The sequence below is a fragment of the Sardina pilchardus genome, chromosome 8, assembly GCF_963854185.1.
Source record: "Sardina pilchardus chromosome 8, fSarPil1.1, whole genome shotgun sequence".
In the NCBI taxonomy this organism is placed as follows: Eukaryota; Metazoa; Chordata; class Actinopteri; order Clupeiformes; family Clupeidae; genus Sardina; species Sardina pilchardus.
In genome coordinates, this window is record NC_085001.1 from 24654837 (window position 1) to 24671903 (window position 17067).

At 41.0% G+C, this 17067-nt stretch overlaps 1 protein-coding gene across 1 annotated transcript in view; it reads right to left on the bottom strand.

Annotated features, from left to right (window-relative positions):
• The window catches only part of tmem8b (transmembrane protein 8B), a 110161-nt gene extending 102163 nt beyond the window's left edge, over positions 1-7998 (bottom strand). The window contains exon 1 of the mRNA XM_062544068.1: positions 7887-7998. Coding sequence (XP_062400052.1) covers positions 7887-7971 — 85 coding nt within the window. The 5' untranslated portion in view covers positions 7972-7998. The remainder of the gene's footprint in view (positions 1-7886) is intronic.
• Between the last annotated feature and the right edge of the window lie 9069 nt (positions 7999-17067).

Genomic DNA, 17067 nt, shown 5'->3' on the forward strand with positions numbered 1-17067 from the left:
CCAGTCTCTCCAATCCCTCCAGTGCCCCGCACCACAAGCTCAGCCACCTAGTGACACACAGGCTGTCACATACTGCAAACATATTGCAGCCTCCCTCCTCATACGCACACACACACACACACACACACACACACACACACACACACACACACACACACACACACACATGCAAACCTACGTCATAAAGCTCTGCAGCCACATACACACACACACACACACACACACACACACACACACACACACACACACACACACACACACACACACCCAGCCACATACACATACACACACACACACAGTCACACACACACACACACACACACACGTACATGCAAACCTACGTCATACAGCTCTGCAGCACAACCCATAACCAGGTCTAGTGCACTAACTCAAAAAGTACTGAATACGCGCCGCTGGTGGTGGTAAATCACACAGATCGATCCCACGCGCGCACACACAGCAAAACTGAATAAATAAACTAATAAATAAGAGCAGCCAGTAAATCGAACCGCTCTCCCACCACGAGGTGTTGCTACGGCAGCTGCACCGGGCTGATTTAACGTCCTGTCAAACATCGCATGATGCCGTAGTTCCTGTTTTATCTCACACTTTCTGCTAAAAGAAAAAAAAAAACGTGTTTGCTCCTTTGAGGAAGGGTCAGACGATGACAACCGATTATTTGAACAGCCTCTCACGCCATTATAATAAAGCTCCGTTGTAATCCTGTCAAATTGACAAACACGTTAACAGCAAACACGGCTACACAGCCATCAATTAAGTGGCTTTTCGTGCCGTCATTCTCATTATTTAAGGTGGGCATTTTTATCTCGGCTACGCCATGGAAATCATTAAATCCTCACTTCGGGAGAGAGTTACAGGGCCTGCATAGGGCTGTTTTGACTCTGCACAGGGCCTTTGCAGTCTATCAGCACATCAGTGGGAATGCCAGATGTACTGTACTGTACGTGCCCGAGAGTGAACCACAGCCACAGATTTTCACATGATCCTTAGCTCACAGCCACATGGTCAGCTGTGAATGAATTAACGTGGCTGGTAATTCATTTCACTGGGGTTTGTCTCGTGTTGTTCACGGTGATACTTCCAGTTTTACTGGAGAGAGTTTGTCAGGAAGTGTTACTCCTGCACTGCACAGTTGCTGGCCCTAATAACAGCCAGGCATCTTTGGCTCTCGGCACAGTAATGTGTCACTGTACTTCGAGACTAATAACAAATTACTTCACTTCAAGGACGCTATAAGGAAACAGTTATCTTCAGCCTTGCCCTGCAAGACCATATCGAAGATTAGTTTTATTTGAGATCTCACGACCACCTATCTTTAGTGTCTGTACTCTGTGTTCAGTGCAGCAAGATGTCTAAAGAATAGAATATATACTTTTTTGTTCTCTTTTTTGTTAATGTTCTAGACATGTTTTGAATGAAAATGTACCTATCTTATAGCAATGTGAACTTTTTTATTTATTTATTTATTTATTTTTAAGAAATGCGATTCATTTTTGTGAGTATTTTCATTTTGCAAGGAGTTGCATGGAGCAGTAGAAGCACATTTTTCCCCAACCAACCAGAGAAAATCAGCATGTAATTGTATGTGAGATAGAAAAGTGTCAACACACACAGCCACAATCTCTTCTCCCCATCTGCAATGAATCTGTGCGGGGAAACGACACACTAAACAGTGATTATTCCAAAATTCACATTCCACTACTGCTTATGCTGCTCGGTCGGCACAGATTTGATAGCTTATGCTTTATCACCCTCTCTTAATATTCCTCACCTCTCCCCATCGTTTATGAGGTCTGCCATTTCTTGTTTTCCACACTAACATCATTTTTCCACAGTTTAGATATCTGACTCAGCACGATACCACATCAATTGATAGTAGATGTGTAGATATGAGTAGATGTGTGTCATTTATGGAGAAATATTTGAAAGCACTGCAAAAAAAAGTGAGCTGGAATAGCTGCTAAAATATAATGTTCTTTTTCAAAGATTGCAGCTACACCACTGCCCCATAAATAAATAAATAAATAAAATACCAGACAATAGCTAAGTAAATATAAAAACAGATAAACCAAATAGAAGCTTCCCTTGTAGCTGGTTCCCTAAACTGAGATTCATTGATTTGTGCTCGTTGCTGCCTTTGAGTAAGGACTCGAGCATCTTGATTAATAAGAGTCCTATGCGTCCACTGTCCTGCATGCGCTCTATCAATGTCCAGCTGGCAGAAGGAACACTTTTCCGCTCTACAGACCCCGGGTCCAGCCATCACTGTCCCTGGGCCCTGCTGGACATGCTGCTGGTTGGTGGCAGCACATTAGCCTGGGCAGAGCATTACTGAAGTGAGTTTCTGTTTATGAAAAAGACTTTCAAAGAAAACTACAATCCATTTTCCATCCATTCCATTAGTCCACTTAGTTATTGCGTTAAGCTTATGGTCAGGATACGGTCAGGCTTGGCTAGTTAGTTAGTTAGTATGTTAATCTTATGGTCAGGATATTGTGTTGTCTTACCTTTTTTTCCACAATGGGTGTATTTCTTTTTAAAGTAAAGACACCACGCATGATAAACAAATAAATTATAAATGGGAAAAACTCGTCATGAAAGCTTCATGAAAATGTGAACATACTTAGGGATGTAAACTTGAGATTATGCATCGTGTGATAAAATACATCTACCTTTTAGGAGTATCTGCAGGAAATTAGTTAGGCAGCAAATGCCATGGGCAATATTAAAGCGTAAATCCTTTATTATCCATTATAAAAATGAATAGAATGTAATAAATAAATAACTTTATATCTGACAAGTGGCCGACTTTGGATAATTAAAGGGCAGACGCAGATAAGGCAGGAGGGAACTGAGCAAGTAAACAGTAAAGATCAAGCTGTCAGACTAAAAGGCTGAAAAGTTTCTCTTATGTATTCAGCGTATTCATGAATTAATGACTGACTGTGTTGCTGTTGTCAAACAACGACCCTCTGACATTAGGGTGGTGTCAATAACTGTTGAAGTGGATACATTTTGACAGAAATACCATCTATTACTCTAATTAATTATTAATACATTTGATTAAAATGCCAGCCTATTTACACCACATTTCAATTGAGCACAATGCAAGTGTCATTGCCTGTGTTTTAATTAGGCCTTGTTAGATTAAATTGCCTTTTAAATGGTGATAAAATAATGCACTGTTTCAGTATTCTGACAGAAACAGAGGCGTGTGTCTCCTTAATCTGGTTTACTGAATCTGGTTTACTTTAATTTGAATTACTGAATCTGGTTTATTGAATTAGGAACAATCTCATAGTCCCATATTCTGACAAAAAAAATGCCCGTATTCTGACTAAAAAAATGCACATATTCTTGTCCACCAAGACAATGACTGTGGTTAGCACAGCAGGTCAGAGCCAAATTCAGATTCGGTCAGTAACTGTCTCTGAGGTAAATATGGAGAATGCTCCACAAAAATGGATGATCGGAGGAATGCTCATTTAGTTTTCTTTTGTTTCTGGTCTTCTGGGGACCATAATTGTGAGCCCAGATCCCACACAGGCATGCTTCCATTAGCTCCAAGCGAATACAAGATTAGCAGCTTGGCGAGCAGCATATCGAATTATGAGATGGCATTGTATCAATCAGGGGGTCTGTGACAAGCATTCGTGGATGGAGCAGAGATCAAGGTTGTGCAAAGTAATGGCGCCCCAAAATGAGATCGAAGAGATTGTTGTGGCACCGTTCATATCCCTTTTGTTTCAATTGATTTCGTATTTGCATTTCAAAATTGAAAAAGAAAAATCAGGGACTTACCCTGGGCACACACAGACCAGCAGTGGCAAGCAATCACACCGATTAAACACCAGACCAAACAAAACACTGCTTTTGTTGACTGCACTGGGCTGTGTTCCTCAGCACTGAGTGGGCACAATGTTGACCACCTTCTAATCAAAATGTGTTCTAGAGGATGGTATCAGCACTATTGTTCTGGAATTCTCTGAGGTTCTCTCAGAACTTCTACCATTAAGTATGTCTGTAGATCAGCATACCATGTCTGTAGCACACAGGCTGTGACTCAAACGATCATGGCCCATCAGCAAACAGGCTGGCTAAATGCTGAAACACTGAGTCAGAAAGAAAGATTGGGCAAACCTTGGAGTGGTGTCTTTCTGGGCCAAGTCATTAAAAGATCAAAGAGCTCAATCTGAAGCCCGTCAAAGTCTTGTGGGCACGACGAGGTTCATCGCTGTTCGTCAAAGCACCTCTCGTCTCGTCCCTCTCAGGGTGCGCCCCTTGGCTTTTCACATCTCTCCTGCTCGCAGAGTCTCTCCCGAGGTGATTCAACAAAGCTCATTCATCACCTTTGAGTTAATGTTCATATCAGCATGTAAAGTGAGCTGCAGCACTTTTCCCAAACTCTCATCTCACACTCTGGTGATTTAGATCAAAATCTCATTGCCTTGCAGAGATGGGGTTACGGCCGCGCCAAGGCTTTCTGCCACAGCTCTGCATCTGAACGGATCAACGTTAGATGTCATGGGAGAATATTCGACTTTAGGGGATGGTGAGATTCGCTTTACCGTCACACTCCCACACCGGATATATCGGACGCCGGGCAAGAGGTCACCATGGCTGAACGAATACATAAAACACCAGTAAAGCAGCCTGCTGACTTTGGCCACTAACTGCCTCTACCTCTGCATTCTACAGAAAAGAAAGGATCGGGCATGATGGTCCTTCAGGGAGGCTGCATCTACTGTAGCCCACTGATGAACAGCTTGACGGGGACATATGAGAGAGGGGGAGGTCTGTGACTAAGCCTTGCTCGGAGGAATTAGTATCCATTAGAATATGTTCCCTGGGATTCATTTTGGACTCTGTTTTGCGAGCACTGCCGGCTATAGACAAAAGGTTAAAAGTGTATTAAGCCTGACATTCGTTCAAGACATGTTAGCTCTTTAACAGAGACATGGGAGAAATAGTTCAGATGTGGCTCACTATTTCACTATTATTTCACAGACACTCTAGGTGATCTTCCATATGTAAGCAAAGGCTAACAAGGCCATTCAACATTTCTTTGCGTTTTACATCTGTCACCCTGAGAACACTCATTCTCCACCTTTCTAATCCTCCCTTTGTATCTCAAGTATTTTCTTGTGCTTAGAGAACTCAATACAAACAGTTCCTCTCAAGGTTTTTTTAAATATACATTTGTCTGCATTTCTGCTGGAGATAGTCAGGGGAAAACATTTAGACCAGCTTAAGAAATGAAGGAGTTTAATTGCTTGAGAGTACTTAAGGTGGGTGTTTTTTTGTGATTGTCACTGTTCTTCCCCTCATGTAAATGAATTGCAATGGCATCTTTTCGCAAATTAACCGAACACACAGGACGTGACTGTCATGCAATGTGCCACAGATTAGTGCTAAGCATCTCTTCACGGACGATTTCATGTCACGGCAAAATGATTCATACAAGCAGCACTGAGTGCTTTGTGCAAACAAAAAAAAAAAACATATATTTTCTCTCAACTGCTCTTCCCTTTTCTGAACTGGCAAAAGATTGCAACAAAGAACAAAGCAAAGCGTCACACTGCCAGCTGATCCCAGGTCAGCTCAACGACTCCAAAACAAATCAGCACAGAGAGTGTAAACACAGACACATCTACAACCCCTTTGCACAGAATGCAGGAGCTATTGCATCTCTCTTGCATAAACACACACAAAAAAACAATGTGGTCATAATAAGCATCATGAAGAATAACCCTTCCAGATTATCACAACACAACCACCTAACTGATTACACATGAAGGCCAATAGCAGGCAGTGATTTCTGGTAATAACACACCTATAGGCTACACCAAGAGTCCTGCTCCTTCCACTATGTCAGCCCCTCTAAGACAAGCAGAGAGAGTGAATGGAAGAGACAGTAAAAAAAAAAAGAATGCAAGACAAACAGCAGATTCTTGGTGTTTTGATCACATCATTGAACTGTGGCCAGCATGACACTTCCTTTGGAGGCCCCAGAGCTCTATCTATCTACGGTGTCTCTGCTCTCTGAGGATCTCCATGCATGTGCCCCTTATCAATACAGTGATCAATAATGACAATTGGATGTGGCTGGGTGATGTGTGACTGGGTGGCTTTGTTTTCTCTCACCCGCCGCTTCTCCGGTAACACCGCATTCATAATGCTGCCGGCGTTCGCATCTTCACGTTCAGAGGCGAAGGCTGAACAAAAGGCACTGCAACCTTCATTATCATTCATTCGTCATCACCATGAGACCCTTCCCAACAACGGCTCCACTTAGATCTGACGTATAGAAAACTGTAGATTAAAAGAACTTCAAGGACTGAAGTACTTTTAGAACCCTGTCCCTTCCACCTTCCTATAGGACATTTGAATCATTCTCCACTCACACCATTGTTTCACTCTGGAGAACAATTGTAGGTTACCTATTTGACCACAACAGTGCCTCTATCAAAGCCACCATAAATGAACCATAGCTGTATAACCAGGGCAGTCATACTCTTGACATGTTCTAACAGGGAGATACAGGGAATGTCTGTTTCAGTGCAGACAGTACACATATAATGCTTCCTTGACTAAAAACAAAAACATATTGGAAGCCTCAAATGAACAAGAAATAGAAAAAATAATTGTATTGATCTTTGATGGTCAACTAATCCCTATAAACGAGCTCAAAATACAGGCGCACATAACCATTTTATTCGACGTTTGGCTACTAGTGACGTATCTTATTGACGCTCTTTGATTTATTATGGATAGACTTCCTTTAGTGTTCTTATTGAATAAACTTGATGGTATCTCACGTCCACATCATGTATAGGCTAAGCCAAATGACAAGCGATCTTGATGCAATGAGGATCTACAGCGCAATACATGCGCTATCCATCAGTCAACATCGGTCTCCTGTCAAACCAGTTAGGATACTTGAAGTGTGCTTTTGTCTGAGACAGGAATGATATTCTTCGTATGAACAGACATCCATTTTTTTCTCTAAAACTGAGAATAAAATGTGGACAATGTCGTTTGACATATATTTAGTAGCGTGGGAAATAAACAAACAGTGAACATACTGTTCTGAAGAGTAAAGAATAGAGAGTGTTAATCAGCTACTGGGTGAAGTTTAATACTGCACGCAAGCCAGTCTATGATACTGTAGATACTATAGAAACTTACAGGTGAGAAGGGTCAAACACAGTATCGTGTTTTTCTGCGAACGACACGTTCCTACGAAAACATAGGCTACCGGTAACTGTATGCGAGATAAGTCAAGAGTAGGCTAACCTGAATGCAGTTGTATGTGTCAAGCTTTTGAACATTATCATCGAATGACATTTGGCAAGTTATACTCCAGGACACACAGTATTTAACGAATACGGATGGATACACGTTCCAAAACAGCAGTTTTACTTTCCAGCAACATTGTAGGCTACTTCTGTGAAAACTAGTCACGGTTTCTTACCATGGCGTAGGCTATAAACGACTGTGATGTTTATTTTAAATTGTTTAAGGCGGTCGTTATCAATCAAAGATTAAGATCAAGAATCAGCAGCCTAGTTCATCCACAGACTGGCCAGTTACAGCGTAAATTCTCGTGTTTTAGACAAGCTTTATATGCATTCACCATCAAAAGACCTTGCTGAAACGATACATGGTTGTCAAACAGGACAACCAGCCTTTTATAGCATTTGCGGTTACGGAAACAGAACTGGAATGATACGGGAGTGATGTCTTGCATTCCGTCTAGGCTACTGGAGTGGTCCGAAGTATTTCAGCACCACCACAAAGAACAGCTCCACTGCATCAAGACTCGATCGGCATTTCATTCTAACCTCTCAGTTTAAATGACTCACCTCCGAAAGACCACAGATAGGTGTACACAAGCAACAGGAGCGGCAGGCGGCCCATCCGCGACAGCAAACCTTCCAGCCGCCACATCGTGATAATATGAAATGTTTACCTCCGGAGAGCACGGAAGTGATTTTATATCACTATGCTTGCCCACATTTTCAGTTATTGCAAAGGACCAGCTGTTCGCGCATGACGTCATTTTGAGGGACTGTTCCGAGAAGACCCCTCCTTGCTCTTCTGTGATTGGACATTCTGACTGCTTGAGCACACGTTATTGGAGGCTTTAGCTGTCATTTTAGGAGAGATGTAGATTTAGCCCTCTTTCCCCTGAAAGTAGCCTAAAGGTTTCATAGAAAAGCCATCGTGATGACCCTCTCTTAGGGCTTCAAGGAAAAGTGAATTAAACGACTATCTGACTTTAATGGAACTCTTAATGTGAGAAATTGTGTCGGTTGTAGACTGAGCAGTGGGCTGAAAGCAATATGACTCCAAGAATGTATACTAAGACAAGTAACCTAAGTCCAGGGTAATTTTCCACATACCCTGGTATAACCACTAAATGCACGTTAAACTGACACTGGAAGTAAATTGACTAGCCCAATTATATTGAGTCAATCTAGTTGCACTAAACAGTGACACTGCAAAGTATGCGTTGTCGGCGTCTGTGCCGCCTACCTTCTTTTGTCGAGCTTGCTCGTTCTTTGCCAGTTTGTAAAGATGATTAAACATGTGCGAAGGAAATCTGCCATAGCCTACAGTTACACTAGTGAGGTAACATTAGCATATAGGCCTACAGTTGTTTGGTGAGCCAAGGAGGCTACTGGCGCCCCCCACTGCTCAGTCGAGAGGTTAAAAATGGAAAGATTAGTCGCTCAGCTGCTCTGACAAATCAGGTCAGCTGATAAGATAAAATCTCACAAAGACCATTTTTGATTATCACACAGTGGAAAACAAAAGCAAGTTTTAATTTAAATAAATAAATACACGACCAGCCTAGATGTATGCCATAGTGAGAAATCACCATTTGTTTTTCGAGAGGTTTGGTTGTCATACAGACATGACTTCATCATATTTCACAGATTGAATAAATGTGACAGTGTTATCCAGCACATGTGAAAGACGGATACTGGAAGGCTGAAATCGTACCTTTACTATCTGCCATCTTGTAACACGGTAGCCTAGATTGTAGGCTATGGATGTAGATTGATGTATGGAGGATGACAGACACATGCAACTAGCAGACACGTGTCTGTGATAGAGAAAGGGCTGAATACATGGGTGTTGCCTATTCAATTAGACTTTTTGACAAGACAAGTAAAGTTTCTGTAACGTTACTGTAAAATGTCCATTTACCAATGCCGATTCACAATTTTAGAGTTTTAAGATACATTCAGTTATGAAGTTTAGTCATAAGCTACTCCACAGTTACATAATAAGTACATACAGTATTGGAGTTTACTGAGAAACTCAGTCAAAGTATCAAGTACAAAACAAGATTATGGCTTCATGCAAATCTCACGAAAATATTCTCACTAGATAACTTTAGTCTACAAGTAGGCCTAACATTCGAAAAAACAAGTTTATGTTTACAGTAAATACTGACAGCATGCCATGCAATGGACATGGATGGATTGATACATTACACACAGTCTTTCTATGACTGTCCCAGCAGGTGGTGCTATGACATTTACAGTTTTTCTCAATTGTTTACACACAATTTCTGGTACTTGAGACACAATTCCCATAATATGTAGCTCATGCACCAACCTCCTCAACCGATTCTGCTGAACTATAAGCACAATTTCTGTTTTACACTCAAATTGCAGTTCTAAAACACTACACACAATTCTGTGCAATTTTCATGAAGAAAATCTCTTGTTTTCTCAAAGAACACATTCTAAAGCTAACTGCCCTACCATGCACACTGACTCATCAGATGGGCAAACTCCTGTCACACAGTCTTACAATTAGCAATCAGAGCTTTAGTAGTACAGTAGTAGTACAGGCAGAGGCAGAGCCAGAGGAGTGAGAGTAAGAGGAGGAGGATGGGGAGGCCAAGGATCGTAATCTCTGATGAGATCTGAGCCACTAGAACATTGCAGTGCTATCAATACAGTACAGTACCGGACAGGACAGGACAGTGCAATACAGCTCAATGAGCACAGTAGTACAGTATTGCCTGTGGGCTGTTCTGTAGGACTGTAAAAATAAAGTATGTTTCAAGTATTTGGGGAAAGTAATCCTACTTTGTATTCCTACACAGTTTACAGTATTTTACTATTTGTTTGGCAGCCAAAAGATTACCAACACAAGGGCCTCTGTCTCCTGAACAGGAAACTGAAATCATGAGCATTGTCCTAGAAAAAACGGCATAACATTACGGCAAATACAAAGAAAAATAATAGAAAACAAAGAGATATTTCAAAATATTGATAGGGTAAGCATATCAACTTACTGTATCAGTGTATGACAGTATTTAACACTGAACAAAAAAAGGCCCAAGTCATTATGACGAATGGAGAAGAAGTGTTTTCAATTCATCGCAGTGTTTTACACTGAGCACATCATTGTTCAACTGGTCCGTATAAATGTCTTGATATATGATGGTTTGTGTGTGTCTTTTGAGAACAAAAGAGCATTTTGAGGAGAAATGACATTGTTTTGAAGGTAAAGTGTCATTTTGCAGGAGAATTGTGGAGTTTTGCCCATTGTGTATGTTGTTTTGGATTTGTGTGTAGAGTTCTGAGAATATGATAGCCTGGGTTTTCCCATACTGCCTTGCGCGGTGATTTCAATCCCGCTGCTAAGCCAGTCTGGAAACTAACGCCCAATGTTCGCCTGATGTTGGCGAACCAATCACAGAACATCCGAGAAGTTTCCGTTGCCTTCTTGCGTCTACATTCGACGCCAAAGGATTTACGGCAGCCCTTAGCGTTGCATACGAACGAGTTGGGTGAGCTATGCGCATTTGATAGACATCCGTGGCGCCCAATGAACGGATCTGGGCATTTTTTCAAATACGAGAAAGTGAACGTCTGGTTGCCAGACCACGTCTCATTTGAGAAGTGGGAGGCGTTAGCCAGGCTAAGAATATGAGGCATGTTTTAAAAAAATGTGTGTTAACAATCGAGAAAAACTGTAAATGTAACTCTTTCAGGTTGCATTTCCTCAAATGTTGCTGTTCAGTTTTGTATTATGAACCAGATATCATTTAGCATTTGAAATCCTTTTAGGTTTAGGGTAGAGTGGGGGAAAACGCTCCCCTTAAGGAAAATGTGGCCTTACTGTGAAAACAAAAGCTAGATGTGTTCTGAATTATTATCATGGTTATAAGTGGCAAAGACATTAATTACAAACCAACTATGAAAACTTCCTAGACTTTATATTTCTTTAGATTTTTAACAAAAATAAAATGTATACAAAGCGGGCGTTTTACCCCAGCAGTGGGGCAAAATGCCCCCCATGGGTGGGGTAAAATGCCCCCTCCTAAAAAAACTATTTGCTTCATACATTAATAGCCAAATCAACAGGCAAGCTGTTAAGCAATAAATGAATTGTAAGATACTATATTTAATTCATAGATTAGGCTTACCAGCAGCCAAGTACACCTTACCTAAACTAACATAGCCTACACTCCTTAACTGACCACGGAAAATTACGACATTTTACCATGAAATCAGTCTTCCTTCAACTATGTCGCGAGCGTAACCTTCACAGTGGATATATGTGTGTCCCCGTAGTCAATGGGATGCAGGGCAACAGTAAAAATATAACTTGACTGCATCTAGTGATTATTATGGGAGAAACAGGCGGGGGGCGTTTTACCTCACGGGGGCATTTTCCCCCACTCTACCCTAATATCCTCAAATGTTACTGTTCAGAGTTGGATATATGGTTCCTCTGTGATATGTATACCATTATATAGAGTATATCACAGAGGAACCAGATTTCAGAAAGTCTCAGATTTTTTCTGGACGTTTCTATTGGATGCTCACACAATGACAATTTATACATAAGATTATAAGGAGCCAGTAAAAAAACACAAAAGCACCCTTCCTATTCGTATAGTTACTTTGTCCTAGAACTTTTCCATTCAGTTGTGATGGAATAGCTCTTAATCCATACAATTGCTTCAAGAGGACCAAAGAATCATTAACACCCTAATGTGTCTTTCTTAAGATATTTTACAGTACAGTTTATTTAGATAAGAATTGTAGGTGTTTACCTAATTCGTAGACTCGATTGTATAATGAGCTATTATGTTGGGCAACTTATGGAGTGTGTCTATGTGTTTGGATTTGAATACACCCAGTCATAAACATGAAAAAGAAATACATTATAAAATACGCATGTTAGTCATATTACTGTACTAATGAATTTTCGTAAATATATTTTTTACATTTTGTTTTTCAAGTAATCTCAGTGAAACTGTGTTGGGTTATGTTTAGTTACAGTAATTTATCTTTACTCAATAAAAACAAAACAACTGCATTTTTATTGATATTACCTGAAACACACAATTACTGTAAATACAGTAACATGATTTGTTACAGTACAGTAATGTTTTAAAAAATGGATTTATAGCATTTTGGAAAAGAGCTCTTCATTTAGAGTTGTGAGTTTCATATGAGGACAGAGCCCAAGCACCAGGTCTTGTGAAGCTGTGTGCAAAAGTAGAGCAATATAGCATGAAATATGAGTACTGTAGACCATTATTTGCCAAGGTATGTTCATGCGTTTTAAAAATGCCCTGATGGAAAATCCCCATAGGAGTTTTCGCTATCCAAAATGCACCCTGACAATCAAATGCTTACTGCACATGAACCCCTTTGTGTAGAGGCATAATCTTGGTATTAAATGAAAGGTAACACTCTGAGGTTTCTTTAGATTGTATGTCAGGTGTTCTGATATAGAATGACTGCACAAAATATGGAGTATCTATACAAAATTGTCTATTTTTGCATTTACTTTGTTGATTATGTATAAGATGGAATCTGCACAACTAATATTGCATAAAACAACATGAAGATTACATTTCTATGGATTCTTGTGAATATTTCAGTACCCAATGTGTTGCATCTACTTGTTGTAGTGCAGCTACACTGCAGCCAGATGTCAGGGTGGCCCCAAAAGCGGAGGAGGGGGAGGAGGCATTTTTGATTAAATTTAATTGAGACTTGATTAATCTGACAATGTAAAGAACTAACATTTTGGATTCCCAAGAGTCCAATCTTTCAGATTTGGGATGCACCAGCTACACATTGATCCAGAATTTCTGTCTCTTGATGTGAAGGAATGGGCGACCAATGCTGCGTTCAAAAAAAGTGAGGTCAATGTACGAGCAGTGAATGTGATCAATGACTGTGCTGAGCGGGGTGTCAAGCTCACATCCGACTTCGTCGCAGTGGCACGGAACGAGCAGCACCTGCAGAATGTTCTGCAGGCAGATGAGCATGACCGCAACCAACAGCCAAACCTTCGCATCTGCAAACGCAGGCTAATCCCTGAAGAGGACAGTTACTCTTGCAAATTTCCTCTCCCTTTCTCCCTGGTGATGTTGCTCAGTGGAGCAGTGAGCCACTAGAGAGAGTTTGTTCTTTTAAGTGTCACCCCTAGTGTTTTAACAATAAAGTCAGTTAAACTTGATATGTGTGTCCGACATCCATCACTGCTACTCAAAATTCAGGGTAAGGCCATGTGAACAGGTCCCATTGACCTCCATTAATTTTGCCTATAGGACAAATGAATGGGGCATCTTGAAAGTTGAATTCTGAGAAATGCCCAAGTTTCCCAAAGGGCAAACTAACAACATTTACTTTGATAACCCTATAGAACATGTTACTACATAAAAGTGCACTGTACTCAACATTTCCAGGTCAACCTTGTAGCAATTAGACGAAAAATTGCACTTTTGTCGACATTTTGCCAAAGTTCATGTGCTGGGTGGCACCCCTAAATCTCAATGGAATTCCTCAAAACTTTGCAAAAGTCATTTATGATAATAAATTATTACAAAATGCAATGCCAGCCTAATTAATATTTTGAAATTAAAATTTCCCATTCAAATTTGATGCACCCTACTGTGCGTATTAGCAACAAGTGTCTTGAATTTTGAGTCGTTGTGTGTAATAAATGACGCCGGGTGTGTTCATTGTGTTCAGTTATTGCTGACTGTGACAAGCATTTTGCATCACATGAGCTTTCATTTGAGAATATGTTTTGCAACATGTGTTTTAGCAAGGAAAAATGTGCTTAGATTTATGAGAACGGAGGATTGTGTTTTGTGAATTGTGTCTTCATGTGAAATGTGTTTATGGTATTGAAAAAATATGTCTAGATTTAGTAAATGTGTTTAGACAACTGGTAATTTGGTTTAGAGGATTGGCTTTTGTGTTTTAGCATTTGAGAAAAACTATTACTGCTTTTTCTATTCATGATGCATAAACAGACCAGCCATTTCCGATCTATGCACTCTAACAGTTTCAGTGGTTGGCCTTTGTGGTGTGTGTGTGTGTGTGTGTGTGTGTGTGTGTGTGTTTGTGTGTGTGTGTATACAGTATGTGTGTGTGTGTGTGTGTGTGTATACAGTATGTGTGTGTGTGTGTGTGTGTGTGTGTGTGTGTATTATCTGAATGGTACACTTCCCTTTCTTCTTTCTGATGTGTTTGAGGTTCGTCAGTTTTCAGCTCTGGTGTAGCCTGTATATCTCTCCACCAGATCTGTGCCTGTGTGTTTTACCGCCATTTTATGTATGTGGCAGCTATGCAGCTATGCAGCAATCACAGTCCAGCTAGGAGCTCACCAGGCTCTGTTGGTTCACTAAAAACAGCCTGGCCTGCATTATTATGAATGCAAATACTGTACGTTATATATACGTTATATATTAGTTATTATAATATATGTGTAGCCCTAAAACTACTGGGTAGGTCCTGCAGTGGTGTGAGACGTAAACAAGGTCTGAACGAGGCATGAGCAGAAGACAACAATGCTATTTTTAAACACAGCAAGGCAGAGATCACACCGATACAGATCAATTAGTCAAAGCTTAAATTTAGCTGGTTGAGTTGGGCTACACTGAATGAACATACTAATGTCAGCTGAAAAATTGCAGTGGGTGCTGTTATGTTTTTTTTTTTTTTTTTTTTCATTTCCAAGTAATTTCAGTTTAACTGTGTCAAAACAACACAATGCAATCCTGAAGTACGCAATTACAGTAAAATGACACAACTTTTTACCAACAAGCTCTTCATTATACAGATGGTACGGGTTGAGAATGCTCCTTTCTTTGCCGCACATCGGGAATGCCGCAGGTGCGGATTTGTAATTAAAACTGCAACCGCAAGGGGGCAACATAAGACCGCCCTAATAAGAAGCAGGTTCGGCTCATGCCGGAAAAACGCGAAAAAACCCGGAGACACCGCGCTGGTGACAAGCGGAGAAAAGAGACATGACGCTCAGCATCTCAGATCACAGTTGCAGACCTTTCGAATGTTTTACCTCACAGCTAGGCTATGTTAATTTCAAGACAGCAAAACCCCACACCAGGCCAAAACCCCACCATCATGCCAATAGCCAGGCTCATTGGCATGACAGTCAGAGCACATGCTCAACCGTATAGTGACAGCACTCCGTCACACTGTCATGCGGACCAATGCCATCATGTGGGTATACAGTATACTGTCGTTTGCTCAATTGGCCAGTAAGTACAGCTGCACCTAAACTTTGGAGAGGAGACCTTGGAGACTTCTGGAGGCAGATTACTTGAATTCAATGATAAAGTAAATGTTGGTTGGTATGGTCAGTCTTGTTTATCATTAGAACTTTTTGGCCAACTCTGCAAGGCAGCATTTCTACAAAAATAATACAAATAATCATCCCAGAAGAGTCTGATGATTCATGTGACTGAACGCCGCAAAAGCATTGCTAGCTGACCATGTGTGTGAGTATAACTTGGATGCCCTACATTTGTATGCATCAGTCCCTGAAACAAAGTCAAAAGTTTGGGGTTCTGGTCATTTATGCTGTGTATTAGGTTATGAAACTACTGTAGATGTATTGCAAAGCGATACAAAATATGACCACCGGGCAGTCCTGCATATTCTCTCCGCAAAAATAAATCACGCTTGTCAATTTGTTTCCATCTCCTACTCCATCCCCTACTACTGCAACTTTCATGTATGTAAATTAGTGTGTGTGTGTGCGTACTTGCTTTTGTGTATGTGTGCTTCTCTGTCTGTGAGTTGGTTGGGGTAATGGTGTGTGTGTGTGTGTGTGTGTGTGTGTGTGTGTGTGTGTGTATGTGTGTATGTGCATGTTTGTGTCTGTGTGGGGGGGTGCATGTGTGTGGGTGTGTTTGTGCATGTTTGCATGTATGTGTTTATGTGTGTGTGCATGCAGGTGCGTGTGTGCGTACTTATGCCTGCCTGTCTACTGTGTGTGTGTGTATGTGTGTGTGTTTGTGTGTCTGTCAACCATGAACCAAATTACACAAACCTTGGCATACATTCAGAGTCATAATTCCAGATATAATGATCCTACACTTCCAATCTTGTGCAGTTTTGACTATGCTTTCTCATTTTTCACTAGGTGGCACTATACATGATATGAGTGGTTATGGGATGGGTTGACATGGGTGCTGGATGCTACGGTCATACACACACACACACACACACACACACACACACACACACACACACACACACACACACACAGTGAACATTATACACATCCAGACACATAAAACAAGCAGGCAAGCAGACACACCCAAAAGCACACTTATAGACAGCGAAGCACTCATACACAAAAGCAAGCGCACACATGCACACACTCATTTACATACATAAAAGTTGCAGTAGGGGATGGAGTAGTAGGTGATGGAAGCAAAAGCGTGATCGATATTTGAATGTGCAGGACTGAGCGGCGGTCATATTGTGTATCGGTTTGTGGTACAGTACATCTAGTTATATCACAGGATTGCCTTGTTATGAAACTGTGGGCATCGTTCAAATGACTCTGTATGCTTGGATAGCCCGTCAACCAATCAGACCAACGATCCGGTGCGTCTTTTGGACAAGCTAGTTTGTGATTGGACCCAAAGATTGTGGACAGGAAGCAGGGGAGACAGATGTGCAGGTTTCCAGCCTGAGCTGCCGGGCGAAATTCAAATTCGGCAGGTCAGGCAGG